Genomic DNA, 18,322 nt, shown 5'->3' with positions numbered 1-18,322 from the left:
GCTGACTCTCAGGAGTATAGTGATTGGGAACAAGAAGATGTACAGATTATGACCTAGTTATGGAATAGTATGGAACCCAAGATCAGTGTGAATTTTATATTCCTAGATACCGCCAAGGAGATTTGGGACCATGCCAAGAAATTGTACTCAGGAGTACGTTAATTTACAACAGGGTAAACAGTCTTGAGGAGTACTATGCTAGCATGAGGAACTTTCGTAATGAGTTGAATGTGTACCATCCCCTCATTTCTGATGTTAAGATTCAACAACAACAAAGAGAACAACTAGATGTGACCAAAATTTTAGTAGGGCTGAAATCTGAATATGAACTAGTGAGAACACAAGTATTAGGAGGGTCAGCTCTTCTATCTCTAGAAGAGGTGTTTGCCCATCTTTGGAGGATTTTTGTTGGGCCCACAGAGAATTCTAATATCTCTGACAGGTTTTCCTTTTGCAGTGACGAGAGGGGGAGGTCATGGTGTTAGAGGTGGAGCTTGGGGAGTTCAGCCCGGTCGTAGAGTTAGTAGTGGACCCATGTAAAGTCGTGGTAGTGGACGTGTTGAAGGTCGAGATTCAGGGGGAGCTCCTGGCAGAGGACGTAGTAATGGCCCGAGGAGGTGTGAAAATTGTGGTATGGAAGGGTAGTTCAAGACAAGATATCCAACAAGATGATCAGAAGCCTTCTACATCTACGGATGTCTTTAGGAAGGAGATGATGACTGTCCCACGTGATGAGTACGAGCAGTTTATCTAGGTCACCTCTCAACAGAATACAACTACTCTCGCACATTCAGGTATGGATTGTCTAGCATCCAAACCCATCTCCTGGATTATCAACTCTAGAGCTTACTGGGACTCTAGGTATGTTTTCCTCCCTTTCACAATGCTTCGCATCACATTTTGTTACCCTTGCTAATGGTTCCACATCCTCCATTTGTGGTGTTGGTAACATTGGCATAGACCCTTTATCCCTGTCCTCACTTTTGTATGCTCCCAAATTACGTTTTAATCTTATGTCTGTTAGTAAGCTACCCAAGTCTCTTAATTGCTCTATCACCTTTTACCCCTCTTCTTGTGTTTTTTAGGATCTCAAGACGAGGATGAAGATTGGTGGAGGGCATGAAGTTGGTGGATTGTATTATCTTGATAGTGGTGGTGGTTCGTCAACAGCTCTTCAAACATCTCTTTCTCCTCTTCAGTGGCATTGTAGACTTGGTCATCCATTGCTTAAAGCACTGAAGTCACTTATTTCGTCGTTGAGTCGTCCTTTTGTTTTGGATTGTAAGTCGTGTCAGTTGGGGAAACATCATCTTGTACCCTTTAGTCTTAGGGTTGATAATCGTACGCCGAGTCCTTTTTCTTTAGTTCATTTAGATATTTGGGGTCCAAATAAAAGTGTCATACAATGGTTACAAATACTTTGTTATTTTTGTTGATAATTATTCAAGGATCGCATGGCTTTACCTAATGAAAAGAGTGAATTGTTTTCCATTTTCCAAAAATTTAATGCTGAAATTAGCAACCAATTTGGTGTACACATTAAGATTCTTTGTTTTGATAATGGCCATGAATACTTTTATACACCATTTCAAAAGTATTTGGAACAACATGGCATTATCCATCAAACTCCATGTACCTATACACCTCATCAAAATGGGATGGCTAAGAGAAAGAATCGCCATCTTTTGGAAACTGCTCAGTCCCTTTTGCATCATATGAATGTACCCAAACGTTTTTTGAGTGATGTTGTACTTACATCTTGTTTCCTCATTAGCCGGATGCTCACGCCCATCCTTGAAGGTCATTCTCCTTTCACCACTTTGTTTCCCACCTTGTCTCCTTTTCCACTTACTCCCAAGGTTTTTGGGTGCGTATGTTTTGTTCATAATCTTCGACCTAGAGTGGACAATTTAGATGCACAACCCACCAAGTATATCTTCCTTGGCTATTCCCGAACCTAGAAAGGGTATAATTTCATTCATAATTTGTTTCGTTTTTCCTAGGTCTAGTGATGTCTCTTCTTCTTCCTCACCTCCTACCTCCAGTGCAACTTCCTATTGAACGGCCACCCATCCACCAAGTGTATACGGATCAATGACATGTACTAGCTCCTCCAACTTCTTCACCATCGATGGATCCAGAAGTTGTCCTCCCACCAGCTCCACCTCTTATTTCTGACCTTGATCTTCCTATTGCCTTGTGGAAAAGTAAACGCAGTTGTACACTTCATCCTATTTCCAATTATGTTTCTGTATCTCACCTTTCTACTTCCCATCGTCAATTTGTTTCTCTATTGTCTTCTATTTTGGTCCCTACAGATGTCCAAGAAGCCCTTGCCTCTCCAAGGTGGCGCCATGCAAAGGAAGAAGAACTCTCAGCTTTAACTCATAATCACACATGGGATCTCACCACGCTCCCTCCTGGAAAGCTCGATTGGTTGCAAAAGGTTATTCCCAAACATATGGTATTGACTACACAGAGACATTCTCTCCTGTTGCTAAAATTGGTCCCGTTTGTGTTTTGATATCTCTAGCTACTATGTATGATTGGCCTCTGTTTCAATTTGACATCAAGAATGTCTTTTAAAATGGTGAACTCCTTGAGGAGGTCTATATGGAGCAACCACCGTGGTTTGTTGCTTAGGAGGAGGATGGTAAGGTGTACAGACTAAAGAAGGCCATTTACGGACTTAAGTGGTCCCCTCGTGTGTGGTTTGGTAGATTCAGTGAAGTGATAAAGAAGTTTGGTATGAAACAGTGTAAGGTTGATCACTCAGTATTCAGCCATGATTCACATGCTAGGAAGATCTTACTAGTGGCATATGTAGATGATATTGTCATTACTAGCAGCGATAGATTAGGGATTGATAGGCTAAAGACCTTTCTGCAAGAGCACTTTCAAACAAAGGACCTTGGTAAATGAAAATATTTCTTGGGGATAGAAGTAGCAAGGTCTAATCAATGGTATTAATTTGTGCCAGAGGAAGTATGTTCTTGATTTGTTGGAGACATGATTGTTAGGTGCCAAACCGGTTGAAACACCTATGGAACCAAATACCAAGTTGAGCAGTGATATGGATGAAGAGTTTGAAGATCCTGGAAGGTACAGGCAGTTGGTGGATAAGCTAAACTACCTAACCATTACTCGGCCAGATATATTTCATTTGTAGTTAGTGTGGTGGGCTCCAGTTTATGCAGAAACCTCAGGTTTCACATTGGGATGCAGTTCTAAGGATTATAAGGTATTTGAAGGGAGCTCCTCGTCGTAGCTTGATATACAAGAGTGGAGGAAATCTTGAAATAGAAGGATACACCAATGCTGATTGGGCTGGTTCTGTATCTGATAGAAGGTCCACTACAGGTTATTGTACTTTCCTTGGGGGTAATTTGGTAACATGGAAAAGTAAGAAGTAGACAGTTGTGGCAAAAAGCAGTGCAGAAGCTAAATATAGAGTCATGGCACATACCACTTGTGAAGTGTGGTTGAAAAATCTTCTACAAGAGATGGGATATTCGATTGACACTCCAATGAAGCTTTATTGTGACAACCGAACTGCAGTCCACATCTCTTCTAATCCAGTGTTTCATGAGAGAGCAAAGCATATAGAAGTTGGTTGTCACTTTGAGAGAGAGAAAGTGCTTAATGGAGTTTTGGATACTGCATATGTTAACATAGGAAGTCGAGTTGGGGAAGAGTGGACTACATATGTAACAAGCGGGGACTATATGATATATATTCACTAGCTTGAGAGAGAGTGTTAGTGTCAACTGTATAGAGCTAGTTTAGTCTTTCTATTTATGTTTAAGCTGATGGGTAATGTTTATGTTAAGCGATGTGTCCCATACTTAAGTAGGGACATAATAGTCTTTTGTTTTATTTAATAGAAACATATAAATATAACCTGGCCGACTAGAGAGAGTGAATTTTCTCTCTTGTTCGAACCAGTTTTCTCCTCCTTTCATTTCTTCTCTTCTCTTCTTCTCTCTTCTATCTCCTCTAATCTTCCTCTAATTCTAACAGAATTCTAGTGAAGGTCTGAACTTTATCAGAAAGGAATGGAAAAGAAAGGGAAGGGAAAGACAAAGAAAGAAAGAGAAAAAAGAAGAGAAGGGAATAAAAGAGCAGGGGAAAGAAAAAGTAAAAAAGATTTCTATTAAAAATAGAGAAAAAAGAGATCACCCCTCCTCCTCTGTCACCTCCTCCTTTCTCCCCATTCCCCTCCTCTAAAGGAGGCTTATGCCTCATTGCGTTCGGGAGGCTTATGCCTCTTACACTCTGAACAACACTGCCTATAGGTAGTGGAACACCTTGTTTCATGCCTCCACATTTTAAAACATTGCTTCTAATTTTTCCGTATCTTCCTCCCTTTCGTCTACAAGGACCAAACCAGATCCTTCCTTGTTTTCTTTACCAAACCAGTGACTCATCAAACCCTTCAACTACTTCCCTTTTGTTCTCATCCTCCTCCACTCCTTGAAGACCAGCTATGAAATTCTTTTCGGAATTAAGTCCCACTTCCACCCATCAAGCTCTGATCGAAGAAGAAAATGATGGACCAAAAGTAATGTCTATCATTGCCCCTCCCTTACCATCATCTTTGGGCTTCATCATAAATGGCCCAATCGAACCAAATGACTTATCTCCCATATGTGCACTAAGAGTATCACACACAATGTCTTGATCCAGTTCCACAGCCCAACTTGACTCATTAACCCAACCCAGCCTTTTCTACTCCACTGCTCTCTTAGAGGGACAGAGATGAACAGAGAGAGACAGAGAGAGGATCGAGTACCTCTCTTCCTCCTCCCTTTTCTTCCATTCTCTTCTCTTCCTTCTAATCTTTTTCGGAATTCCTCTTTCTTCTTTTCTTTCTTTTTTATTCTAATTTTCAGAAATAGTGCTGGTGTGATTTGAAACTTAGTATTAGAGCAGGTTCCCATCTTCTTCAATTTCTTCTTTTAGGCCCATACATAATGTGTATGGAGAACTGATTGGATGATTGATTAGTAGCTTATACATCCCAGCTTGGGACTTGAAGGGAAGTTTTTTTATCCTCTTTGAGATCGATCCAAATTGGAAAGGGTTTTGGAATCCCTGGTAGGATGGCAGGACTTTCTCTCCTTCCCACAGGTTGCTGGTCCTATAAAACCCTAGTTTTGGGTGGTTGAGGAGCAATTTTAGCTTCAAGTCGGTGATTCTTGATTAGTAGTGTCCTATTTTGATTTTCATTGGCTTTCGTCCAGTCAATGAAGCAAATTGGAGGTGAGAAAAAATACCCCACATGCTTTGGGTATGGCCATGGAGGGTCTAGGAAAACACTGCTAGTAACCACAGTAAGTTGGATGGAACAAATTATTTGCCATGGTCTCAGTCTATAAAGATTCAAGTATGCAGTAGAGGGAAATGAGAGTACATCACTAGGAGCAAGAAGAAACCTACGAAGATGACCCTACCTATGAGAAGTGGGTGTAGGAAAATTACACAATAGTAGGCTGGTTAGTAAATTCCATGCAACCTCATATTAGACAACACCACCTGTGGATGGATAGTGTGAACGAGGTGTAGGATAGTGTCATGGAGACCTATTCCCAAAATTGAATGTTGCTAGAGCCTACAAACTAAAGAATGATGTAAACAATCTAAGACAAGGGGAGAAGAAATTAATTGTTTAACTCCACGCTAAAATCTCTTTGGCAGGAGATTGACTTGCTGGAGACTGTTGTGTGGGGGAACATCTTGCAGCCACCAAGGCTGAATATGGTCGAACAATCACTTACTTGGATCTACAGCTATAACAACTACTCCTTCAGAGACCAGTTCCTCTTCTGCTTATCCGCATACAGGTATTTATGACACTACAAATCATGCTACTATTTCAGGTAATTAAAATATCCCTTGGATAATAGACTCCAGTGCTTTTCAACATATGACCAATGGTTTACATTTATTCACTACCTACCAACTTCTATTTAGTCGAGACAAAATATCCCTTGCAAATGACTCTCTTGCCCCTACCATAGACAAGGGAGACATGAAATCTCAAAAGGTGTACCTAAGCTTAATAGTGTAGTGTAACCTTTTTCCCTTCTAATTGTATTTTTCAGGACATGAAATCTCGAAAGGTGACCGAGAGTGGGCATGAGGCGAATGGGATATACCTGTTAGACATGTCTAAGTAGAGGCAAATACAGCCTCAAAGAACAACCTTTGTTTCAGACTCAACTAGTTACATTATGTTATATCATTATCGTTTGGGTCATTTGTCTTTTTCTTCATTGAATCTATTATTTCGAACATTATTTAAAGGAATAAATATGTCGGGTCTACATTGTGAGTCTTGCGAGTTCTCAAAGCATTGTAAGAATTCTTATCCTACAAGTAAAAAAAGATCTACTATTCCTTTTAATATTGTTCACTCTGATGTGTGGAGGCCCTACCATTTGCCTTGTATGGATGGCTATAAATATTGCATTCTGTTTATTGATGACTTTTCATGGTATACCTGATCTATCTTAAGCACTCTCGTGTTGAGGTACCTAAACTTGTGCAAAAGTTACATGAATATATTATACTCACCTAATTTGATACCCGGATAAAAATAATCCAATCAAACAATGTTAATGAATATTTTGAGGCACAAGGTGCAAATTTTCAAAAAATGCAAAAACAATGCCCAAATTTTCAAAAAATGCAAAAAATTAAAAAGATACACTAATTATAATATAAATAAAAATATAAACTTTAAATTAAAATAAAAATCTTATAAAACCCATTATGTAAAATTAAAATACATAAACATAACATATAAAGTGTATTTGTTAGAGGCACAAGGGGGCAGGAACTACAAGTATATTCTAGAAGGAGAAGAAGGCCACCTCAGCATAAGGAAGACAGTACAAAGACAGCTGGAGTTAACCGAATCAAACAAGTTCGCAAGCTGTTATAATTCTGTTGTAAATCAGTTACATTAAAGGCATGATTGAATAAAAATACAGAGGTGTACTTACAATAAAGGAATAATAAGAAGATTTGATCTCTTTCTCTTTTCACTCTCACTTTCCCCTTTCTGGAGGTTATCCTCCCTCGAAGAGGATCTAAGTTGGGCAGTTATCCAACAGTATTGAAATGAAATGTATTACTTCAAATAGCTAATGTGATGTAAAACACCCTGCATTCTTAAGACCCTAACATAGATTTGTAGTGGGCCTTCTTTATGGGCCTTGATACTTATTCTTTTTTATGTTCTTTGAGACAGACGCCCAACTAGGGCCTTGATACTTATTCAGCACATATTTAATCAAATAGAGGGGCAGAGAGAGGATTGATTAGCTCTCTTCCTTTTCCCCTTTCTTCCATTCTCTTCTCTTCTTTGTCCTAATTTTCAGAATTAGTGCTGGTGTGATTTGCAAGTAGCACCATTGCCAAACCATTCTCCCTAATCTTCACAATAATCTTACTTTTGGTTCTGAACTCCTCAAACCACAAGCTCTTGGCTTAGATTAGTTGACTATTTATAATAAACTTTTGTCCTAGTTAGAGTCTAATTGTTGAAGTCTGCATACAAGTAGGAGTTCAAGTCTAGTAGGAATTTATTTGTGTGTTTTATTGTTCCTATAAATGGAGCCAAATATTCTTGCTTCCTCTACTATTTTCTCTTTTTTATTTCCTTATTAATACTTGTTGCTGGATCCTACGTAGTGTATGGGGATTTTTTGTTTTGCTAATTCTTCTTTCTCTTTGAATGCAGGTGGATAGAAATGGTTTTCATTACTATGAGATGGAACAAATGCAAAGATTTTTAAAGAAAGAGCCAAACCTTCGATGCGGTAATTGAAAGCATAACAATTAAAATGGTAATTGGATAAAAACTTCAGATTGCTTTTCAATATGCTCAAAAAAATAATATTATTAGAAATATGATAAAATACCATGGCCTCAACCACGGTGAGAAACATTATTCATGTGGAATGGTCCCTCCCCCCCCCAGCCTCCTAATTTTATCAAGTTAAACTCTAAATGAGTGTAGCATGGGGAACCCCAAGGAATCATGGTTATTGGAATTTTAGGAAGAGCACTTAGAGTTTCTCAGGCCTGACCTCGCCTGCACCCAGGGCTTGATAATATATGTCTGGGTCCAAGCCAAGCATCAGGGCTTATCTGCAAAAGTAATATAAAAAAAAAACTATTTTTTTTTAAAAGATAAAAATTTTTAAGTCTAAGTATATATTCAAAACTATATATACATGGGCCAGGCCAGACCGAGCAATACAGGCCTGGGCAGGTGGTATGACATGAGGGGCATTTGGGCCAAATCAAGACCACTTGTTCACTGAATATGCAAAAAAGGATACTTGTTCATTTTAGACTAATTGATAATATTGAAATAATTCAATGACACTAGAATAATTGACTTCAACAGCCATTTAGAGGAGATTAAGAGGCATTGAGGCACTTGATACTTCTTTGTTTTATTATTTGTCGGGAGATGGGTTTACATTGTAATTTTCTACCTGATGAAAATCTTTCTATTTTAGGTGGTCTGTAGGTGGACCACTTTTTCAAGTGGATGGTGTTTAACATTGCATATGTCAACTAAACAGGATAGAATACAGAACAGCATTCATGTAGCTGATCCTATAAAGTTGGGACAAGGCTTAGATGATTTTGATGATGATTTGTAGGTGGGCAACTTCCATACCACACGTCAACATTTTTTCTAGTTTAATAGAGTTTTCATTCTACCAATCAAAAAGATAAGAACTGGTAATATAACATATCTTTTATCTTCTGAGATTCCTAGGCTATGACTAAATCGAAGTATCATGAAAAGGTGCACGTGAGTATGTACTTCACAAGCATGAGTGAAATTTGAAATAGAAAGAAATATACAACACAAATTTAACTTACAGCAGGTGTTTTTGATTTTCTAGGGAAGTGAGGAAGACTTCGATCTATAAATCCATTAGGAGCACGGCGACCCCCAACTGACTGCTGACCGACACATGCAATCATCTGACTAATATTGATAGGAGAACCTTTCGATCCACACTGTGACATAATCAAAGGGCTATTCCTCCAATGAAGCTCTTGCATGCAAACCTGATAAGCAAAGAAAAATAAAGCAAAGTAATATTGTGCCAGAGTGCAATGCACCCCAATTACTAATAAAGTAGATTTGTTAATAACTGATTCGTTCTTAAGGAGGAAATTAATTAAAAAAAGGATAGCCATTATTGTAGAGGAGCAAAGTGTGTATAACTAACTTCTTATCAAAATAACTAAAAAAAATTGGAGTATAAATTAGATTTAACACGCAGAGGCAAAAGATAAAGGGGCCAGTTAGAGTTATTTCCCACATGATCTCTCTTGTCATATGGAAGATTGTCGTGGTCACTGGAGATGATAGGACTGATCATCACTTGAATATCAGTGGAGAGATGTGGAATCAACTAAAATGGTAGTAATCTCTTCACTCCCATGTTTTACACAAAGACCATTACCCAATTAATGCCATCTGTATAAAGTAACAAACTTTGATTAGTGAAAGATTTTTCTTTCTTTTCTTTTCCTTATTATCCAAGACACTGATGTCCATTCAGTTGATAAAATTATGTAGAGGAGACCTACTACTCTTTAGTAATCTTTGGGTGTACCTTTTTATTACCAAAATAGTAGGGGTATTTTGGTTATTTTACATGTTGCATGTGGAATCCACCCTTACATGTCTCTTCCTATCTTTGCATTTTCATCAATATTTCCCAGTGTAAAATGTATGTAGATGTAGATATACCCTGTAGATTCGTTCTGCTTCAGCCTCAAAGATCACCCCACTCCTTTTCTTCCACAAGACCAAAACACTAACAAAGGGGGTTACCTTCCATTAAGTTATCCTTCTATTCTAGGCCATTGCTGTATCATCTGAAAGGGACATAGGTGAGTTGCAATCAACCATGAAAAAGGAAAAAAGGAACTGGCAACCCAGCACTCAACAAACAAATGGAAGCAGTCTTTCCCTAGATCCACAACATGAACATGTTTTTCCCCTCTTTTCTTTATGGTAAAGTTTTAACATTTACAAATGGGAAAAATAATAAATCAGGCAAAAAGAAAGGGCCCCATTAAGGACCCTACCTAAAACCAAAACATATAACCAACATCCCAAAAACACAAAAATACAAAACCAAAACCTAAGCGGCTTGCTTTCTGCTCCTGCCACCCTCCCTTTTCCCCCATTCTCCTTGTCAACCTGCAAGCTCATTTGGATTGCAGAGATTTATTCTCTGGTCACTGATAGAACTTCCCCTTTGGAACTCTCAAATTCCACTTTCGAACTACTAGTGAGATTGCAGAGATTTTTCTTCCTCTCTCTTTCTCTAGTCACTGATAGAACTTCCCCTCTGGAACTCTCGAATTCCCTCTGGATACTATACATCTCTCCATCCCTATCTTCCAGACACTGAAAATATCACCCTGGCAAACTCCTCCACACTCAAAAAGAAAACGCCGAATGCTTTTCTAGTTTCTACTTGGATCTCACATTCCACCAACTGCTCTAGGGTAATAGATTTATTATCATATAAACATTGTTGATCCTGAAATCATCAGGCCCACATTCTTCAACTTCAGCTCCCACACCCCGGATTCCTCATAACCTTCAATCCAGGAGCATCGACTCTGTCCTCCCCCACCAGAACCTGCTTTCCAACCTGAAGTCATGCCTATCCTAAGGACCATGCCTCTGCATCAAATTCCCAGATCTACAACCTCACTATCTAAGCTATCTAGAAGTGCTCCAGTTCTGCTGATCCAGAGACCCATCAAAATGAACCGTTCATCCTGAATGCCAATGATCTAGCCTCTCTTATTTAGTTTAACCATTGGCATTTGTAGGACTAAACTTGCATAAATACCAGGGTTTCAGCATATTTCAAAAACATATGTTTACTAAAACCATCAAAAAGTTGTTTAAATCAACTCTATAAATTAGATAAATTCAGAAGCCAATGCTCAATCTATTTACATTTCTTCCAACCAACCAAAAGGTTCTAGAGAATGTCATAGGCGGTGGCAGACTATGAAGCAATAAATACATTACAACCTACCATTTACAAGGTGACCCAGGGAATATAATGCCATAAATCATTTGAAATATAACTTACCAGCACAAGCCAATATCTAGAAAGAAAGATTTCTGCCCTTTTATAAAGGCATTTAGTAGCATCAAATCATAGGTCATTTTTTAGCAAATTGTTCCATTAATCTCCCATGACAAACATTTTCATGCTTACTCACTTGCAAAGTTAAAAAAAGGCAAAAAGAGGAGGGAGGGAGGCAGAACAGAAGTTCAATCATCATTACAACTGTATTCAAACTGAGCAAGATTTACAACAAAAAAAAAAAAATATTAGTAATAATTGCTGATTGATTAAATATTAAGAAAACACAATCAATAATGAACCCCCTACCGCTGCAGTTTCTTCTCGAATTTCATTCAATTTGCGAGTTATTTGTGCTTCCAATGTTTGAGCAGCATCACAGCCAGGTTCAAGTTCAAGATTGCCTTTGTTGTAAGAATGTATTAACTCATCACAAGCTTTATAGCCATCCTCAATTGTTTCTTTTTTCTTATCTTTGAGAAGTTCTCCTGGTTGGACATCATCAATGCCAATTGAGAACCCATGATTCCCTATCCACCGAGCACTGTAAATAATACAACACTATGGTTAAATTAGAGAATTTTTAACAGGAAAAATGGTTCTCCAAGAAAAAAATACGATAATTATCATAACCACTCAGGAATAAAGAGATGACCTACAGATAAACAATCATAAAATAGTGTAACAAGTTCAATGCTTGCAAAATTTGATATGTTAGAGCTTCAGTTTGGAAATAGTGACTACACCAGGCACCTAACCAAAATGCACCACTTACATGAGTAGAAAGTGTAAAGCTGCAATCTGATTTGAAACCTGGTTGGCCAAGCAAGGAGTGAATAGGGAGGCTGTTTTCTGGGCTAGTTTTTAATTTTCTTTGCTTTCCCTCAGTTTTCTGATTTTTGGGGAGCTAAGTTATTTTATCTCCCTTTGTATTCCTTTCCCTCTATTCTCTTAATTTAATGAAATTGATGTTATTGATCAAAAAAAAAGAGAGAGAAGAAGAGAGAAATTGAAAAGAATGGGAGAATGCCAAAAAATAGATCTGGCCACCCCTATCATTATCTTATATACTCAAGCATGTTTCTTGCAACACCTTTTGTGGGAACATCGGCTAGTTGTAAGTCAGATGCAACATATGGTAGGCACACTTCTCCGGATGTCGCCCTTTCCCTTATAACATGTCTATCCACTTCTATTATTCTATATGCTCCGTCCTATCATACTGAACTAGATTATGGGCAATCTTAAATGCTGCATAATTATCACAATTTAGTATCATAGGTTCTTTTGCCTCAATTTCAATCTCTCTAACATTGACCGAACCCAGAGGAGCCTCGAAACACTATGTTCCATAACATTGCAGCACTTGCCTTTGCTATAAATACTTGTTTTTACTCTTCCATGAAATCAGATTACCTCCAACAAGAGTGCAAATTCCTAATGTAGATCTCCTATCATCTAGGCACCCAGCCCAATCAGCATCTATGTAAGATTCTAACATCAAATGTCCATGGTCAGCAAATAGTATGCCTCTACCTGGGTGTCCCTTCAGATACGCAAGTATCCTGTCAATAGCCTCCTAGTGCTGAACTCATGGGGCATGCATATACTGACTTACCACACTAACTGTATAAGAGATATCCAGTCGTGTCATGCATAGGTATAGCAATCAGCCCACCAATCTTTTGATACCTTCCAACATCCTTCACTAGCTCACCATCTGAAGAATTCATTTTGTGGTTTTGATCAATAGGTGTATCAGCTAGCATTGCCCCAAGTTTTCTTGTCTCTTATAGTAGGTCCAAAACATACTTCCTCTGTGAAATGAAGATCTCATGCTTCAACCTTACCACCTCAATGCTCAAAAAATACTTCAGCTCCCCAAGATCCTTAATCTCAAACTCCTGGTGTAGGTTCGTTTTCAAGGTATCAATCTCACTCAGGTCATTTCCTATGACTACAATATCATCCACATACACTATCAACACCAACACTAATGATCCCCTTCTCTTCAAACAAAGTACGGCCACATTGATTTTGTGTATAGTTAAATATAGTCAATGCACTCCTAAACCTATCAAACTAAGCTCTAGGTGATTGCCTCAAACCATATAAAGACATATTAAATCTACATACCTTTCTTTTGGCCACATAACTATAAAAACCAGCTGGAACCTCCACCAGGCTTCCTAAATGGTGACCTTCATGAAGTGGTATTTATGGAACCTCCACCAGGCTATGACTTTGGTAGAAAGGTTTGTAAACTGAGGAAAGCATTATATGGTTTGAAGCAGTCTCCTCGTGCATGGTTTGAGAGGCTTTGTGGGGCCATGAAGAAAGTGGGGTACACTCAGAGCGGTGCAGACCATACCTTGTTCATAAGGAGACAGGATAGCAAACTTACGGCACTCATTGTTTATGTGGATGATATGGTGATTACCGGGAATGACTTGGAAGAGATAAAAAGACTTAAGGAGTTTTTAGCTTCGGAATTTGAGATCAAAGACTTGGGCCATTTGAGATATTTTCTTGGGATTGAAGTTGCTAGGTCAAGAGAAAGAATCTACATATGTCAACGGAAGTATGTTCTTGACCTCCTAGAGGAAGCAGGCATGATAGGGTGTAGGCCAGCAGATACTCCAATAGAACAGAATCATGGCCTACAGGAATCAGTAGGGGAGGACTACTGTGATAGAGAGAGATACCAAAAACTGGTAGGGAAGCTGATATACTTATCTCTCACTCGGCCAGATATTGCTTATGTTGTGCATGTTGTCAGTCAATTCATGCACTCTCCAAAGATCCCTCATATGAAAGCAGTTGAAAGGATTCTCAGGCAGTTGAAGACTTGCCCAGGAAAGGGAATTCTATTCAGGAAAAACAATAGAATTGAAATTGAAGCTTATACTAATGCAGATTGGGCTGGTTCTGTTGAAGACAGAAAATCAACTTCAGGATATTGTACATTTGTGGGAGGAAACCTGGTCACATGGCGCAGTAAGAAGCAGAATGTAGTTGCTAGATCAAGTGCGGAAGCAGAATATCGAGCTATGGCTCACGGGGTTGCTGAACTCCTTTGGCTCAGGACCCTTCTTAATGAGCTTGGCATTAAAGCTGAGGGTCCTCTCAGACTGTATTGTGACAACAAGGCTGCCATCAACATTGCAAATAACCCTATGCAACACGACAGGACAAAACATATTGAGATTGATCGACGTTTAGTTAGAGAGAGAATAGTCTCGGGAGAACTCCGCATTCCTTATACTCCATCCGAGATGCAAATTGCAAATGTATTGACTAAAGGGATGGCTGCAGCAAAGTTCATGGACCTTCTTGGCAAGCTAAACATGATTGACATCCATGCTTAGCTTGAGGGGGAATGTTAGGTTGAAGGTTTTCATCTATTGATGGTTCGGCTGATAAGAGTTCTTATTAGCCTGTATTTGAGTTTAAGTTGTTATGTACTAGGCCTGTGTTAATGGGCCTAAGTTTGTTTGGTGTTTTAAATTGGCTGGGTGTCCCATCACTAATCAGGGGAATTCCAGTCATTTCCTGTAACATTGTACTGTACTCTAATATAAATAATAGCATTGTCGACTGGGTCATTCAGTTCGACATTCTCAGTATCTCTAGGTCTTCTCCTCTCTTCTACTGCTTCGGCTACAGAATTTCAGCTTTCATTTACAAATAAGTACATTAAGTTCCATCAACAAAGTATAATTTGGCATACATCAATGCTAACGGAACACAAAATTATCACCAAAAGAGCCTAGAAATATACCTTAATTTTGCAATACGGTTCATACAAGAAGCAGCAGCATGTGCATTATAATCCCTAAGAAGAACAGAGAAAAGTCCATCTTTATTGCCATTTCCTGAGGTAAAGAAAACAAACAAATAAACACTCATGTTATGAAGGTCATAAATAACAAAGGCATATTCCTGAAAAGATCACATAGGACATCCATTTGTGTGCTGAAAATGCCAATATGTTTAGTTGATGAGGGAAATGAAAATTTTTAGTCTTTTTTTTACCAAAATAATCTCCACTGGTGTTTTATACGAGGTAAGCTTAACTTTTGTACTGTAAAAGAAGAGAAGATAATTCAACTGCTATTCCGTTAAGAAAAGAAACGGATTTAGTAACTAATAATATCCAATACCCATTTTGCTTAATTGATCAGAGAAGTCGAACTCACTGGTTTCCAACTGGAATAATCACTTCTTGCAGTTTTTCAAATTCCATGGAGAAAGGAAAAAGCAAGAGTTTGGATCAAAAAGTTGTGTTGTTTGTGTTGATTAGAATAACTGGCATTGTTGCTTTGAGTGCTCTCGATGATCTTGCAATATATCATGGGTGTAGCAGGTATGTTGCACTATAATGGGTATTTTAAAGTTTTTATAGATACAGATTGGACTTGTTCACTTGAATCATTCTATGTCAAGGTATTATCTTTGTATGTCATATTCTAATATCCCCATGGAGAAAAAAACATTTAATTGTCGCTAGATCAAGTAGTGAGGCTAAATACAGATTAATGTCTAATGGAGTTTCTGAGGTAATTGTTTAAAAATTCTTATAGGTGACGAGAATCAGATTTGAAGTACTTACAAGGCTGTGTTGTGATAACCAGATAACAGTAAATGTAGAGAAACTGATGTGGGCCCCACAGCTGTGGGGCCACTCTGCCCGTAGGGTAGAATATACCTAGTCTATCTGTTATGTTATTCTGATATTCTAGTTCTGTTATTTACGTTTCAGTTTTTTATATTGTTAAGTGTTATGATGTAAACACCAAGGGCAGATATGTCCTTTCATGTAACTAGCATAACATATAAATATTAAATTGAAGTGGCGGCAGCAGATCATTTAGAATCTGTCCTTCCTTTCAAACCTGTGTTCTACTGCTCTCTCACTAATCTTTCTCCTCTTTCTTCTTCACTTTCTCTTCTGTTCGAACCTGAAATTCCTTAGTGCCCAAGACTGATAGCAGTCTTGATCATCTTCAGTAAACATTGAATCTCTGCAGGCCTTTTTTAATCAGCAACATGAAATGGGCTGGTCCAAGGAAATCACAGTCGAAGCAAAGAAATTTAGACTGGAAGAGACTAGATATGAAGGTTTGGAATCTTTGGAGTTCATTGAGAAAAAGTGGGCCTCAATTTCCCTGACGAAAGATGTGGTGGTTCAAGGGCTTTCTGGATGTGGCTCTTAATACTGTGATAATACAAGAATGGAGGAATAGTTTTCAGAAGACAAGGTTTATGATGCAGTGAAGAGAAACGACAAGGGTTGGTTCATTTCCTTTACAGAGAGGTTAGAAAATAGAAGGATGAAGAAGATTTGTGACCCAATAGGCATTCAGATAAGGGGCTGGGCCATGACAGCAGAGGTGTTACAGGAGTTTCACTCGAGGATGGAATAAGCTAAGGTTGAGGGGGAAGGGATGAAAAGAGTGGATTCAGAAATGCGTGAAGACGAAGAAGAGAATAACAGTTGCCACGACTGTGCTTAGACCAATTGTGTCTCTTAAGGTGGTTTTAACTGGCGAAAAAGAAAGCTGGAAAAAAAAAATTGTGTTAACAGCAGAAGAGGAGGTTTGTGATTGGAAGCCGGACTTGGAAGCATTTAGGACTAAGATTAACAGTCATGTTCCTGTGTTCATTAGGCCTTTTGATAGCAAAAAGGCAATCGCTGATGTTGAGGAAGAAATAGTCAACCTGCAGACAGTAGAGACTTGCGGCAGTTCAGTTTCAGTAGAATAATGGTTTCCAAGCTGCAAAAGTATGAACTTCACAGATGTTACCGATCTCATTGAAGCTTCTGGACCTCCCATCCAATCTCTGGGTGGGTCAAGTGTTTGAGTATATTGCAAATGCCATCAGACAAATGTTGGTTGATCTTGATATCCATTATCTTTGTGCTGCAAAATGGAATTACAGGGGTGAATCCAGAAGTCATCCCACAATTTGTGGAGTTGCAGGTGGACGGCCTTTGTTACAGGGTATGGATTGAGTTAGAAGTTGAAGTGACACTGTGGAGGAGCAAGCAAGAGTCTGAGGAAGATGAGATGACATGTCAGGTTGGAAGCCAGGTGGAAGATGAGGAGAGGGAATGAAAAGAACTCAAGAGAAGGGAAGAGAAATAGACTTAGAACATGGGAAAACGACAAATGAGGTTGGGATGCTTCAAAGTTGTTATAAGGAAGATGAAGCAGCGGGGCTAATCAAGGGCAATCTAGTAAGTTTGGAAGGAAAGGTATGAAGAAAGGAGGTGTTAAAATTGATAATACTAGGTGGTGCTAAGTGAGCCGGGTGGCCCAATTGGACTTGAGCCAAAGTCAGCTAATCCACATAACTTTTCTAATCATCACATGACTTCTAAGAAACTGTGGATTATGGACAATGAGTCTTGTCCATCTTCTTCCTCTTCAAGTCCTATTCATGCTTCTCATTTGAACCTAAGACTAGGAAGGAAAATTCAAGGGGTTTGATCACCTAGTGATTTAAAAGACACGCCTAGGCGCACAGGTGAGGTGCATTTTAGGGTATGCGCCTCGCCTAGGTCCTAGGTGCAGTTTTTTAGGGTATGCGCCTCGCCTAGGTCCTGATGCGCCTAGCCATGCGCCTTTTAAAAATTTGACACTTTTTTGCTTTTTTTTTAACCTAGCAGCTGGGTTAGGGGCTCTGCCTAGAACCCCCTATTTGCTAATGTTGTTCATTCACTCATCCTAATAAAATGTCTTCTTAAAAAGCAATTAAAATTATAAAATCATTATTTTTGTGTCGTAGCTAAGAATTTAAGACCCTAACATGGACTTGTTTGGGCTTGCCTCGAGGGGTGTGGCACAAAGGTGGCCCGTAGAATCAAAATGTAATATGTTTTACATCACATTAGCTACTTGAAGTAATGCAATTGAGGAAAAAAGAGAGTGTGGATTTTACATTCTTGAAAATGTTTATATGTTTGGTTTTATTTTTAAATTCTCATTTGAATATGCATTACATGTTATGTTTATGTATTTTAACTTTAGATAATAGGTTTTGTAAAACATTTATTTTAAAACACCAGGTCATCCAAAGGAGGGAAACTAGTGAAGACGGATGTGACTAAGCGACTGAGGGCAAAGAAGGTAACAGGCTTTAAATACCACTCCTCAAGCTCT

General features: G+C 38.7%; 1 protein-coding gene across 1 annotated transcript in view; it reads right to left on the bottom strand.

Moving 5' to 3' along the window:
• Nucleotides 1-18,322, bottom strand: part of NRPC1 (nuclear RNA polymerase C1) — a 105,276-nt gene that overhangs the window by 37,608 nt on the left and 49,346 nt on the right. Inside the window, exons 15-17 of the mRNA XM_010267287.3 lie at nucleotides 14,938-15,031; nucleotides 11,466-11,700; nucleotides 8,908-9,099 (exon numbers count right to left, since the gene is read on the bottom strand). Of these exons, the coding sequence (XP_010265589.1) occupies nucleotides 8,908-9,099; nucleotides 11,466-11,700; nucleotides 14,938-15,031 (521 nt within the window). The remainder of the gene's footprint in view (nucleotides 1-8,907; nucleotides 9,100-11,465; nucleotides 11,701-14,937; nucleotides 15,032-18,322) is intronic.

This window comes from Nelumbo nucifera, chromosome 2 (genome assembly GCF_055504915.1).
Source record: "Nelumbo nucifera cultivar China Antique chromosome 2, China Antique-T2T, whole genome shotgun sequence".
NCBI lineage: Eukaryota > Viridiplantae > Streptophyta > Magnoliopsida > Proteales > Nelumbonaceae > Nelumbo > Nelumbo nucifera.
Note: the sequence above shows the minus strand (reverse complement) of the source record. Positions and strands in the feature narration are given on the sequence as shown.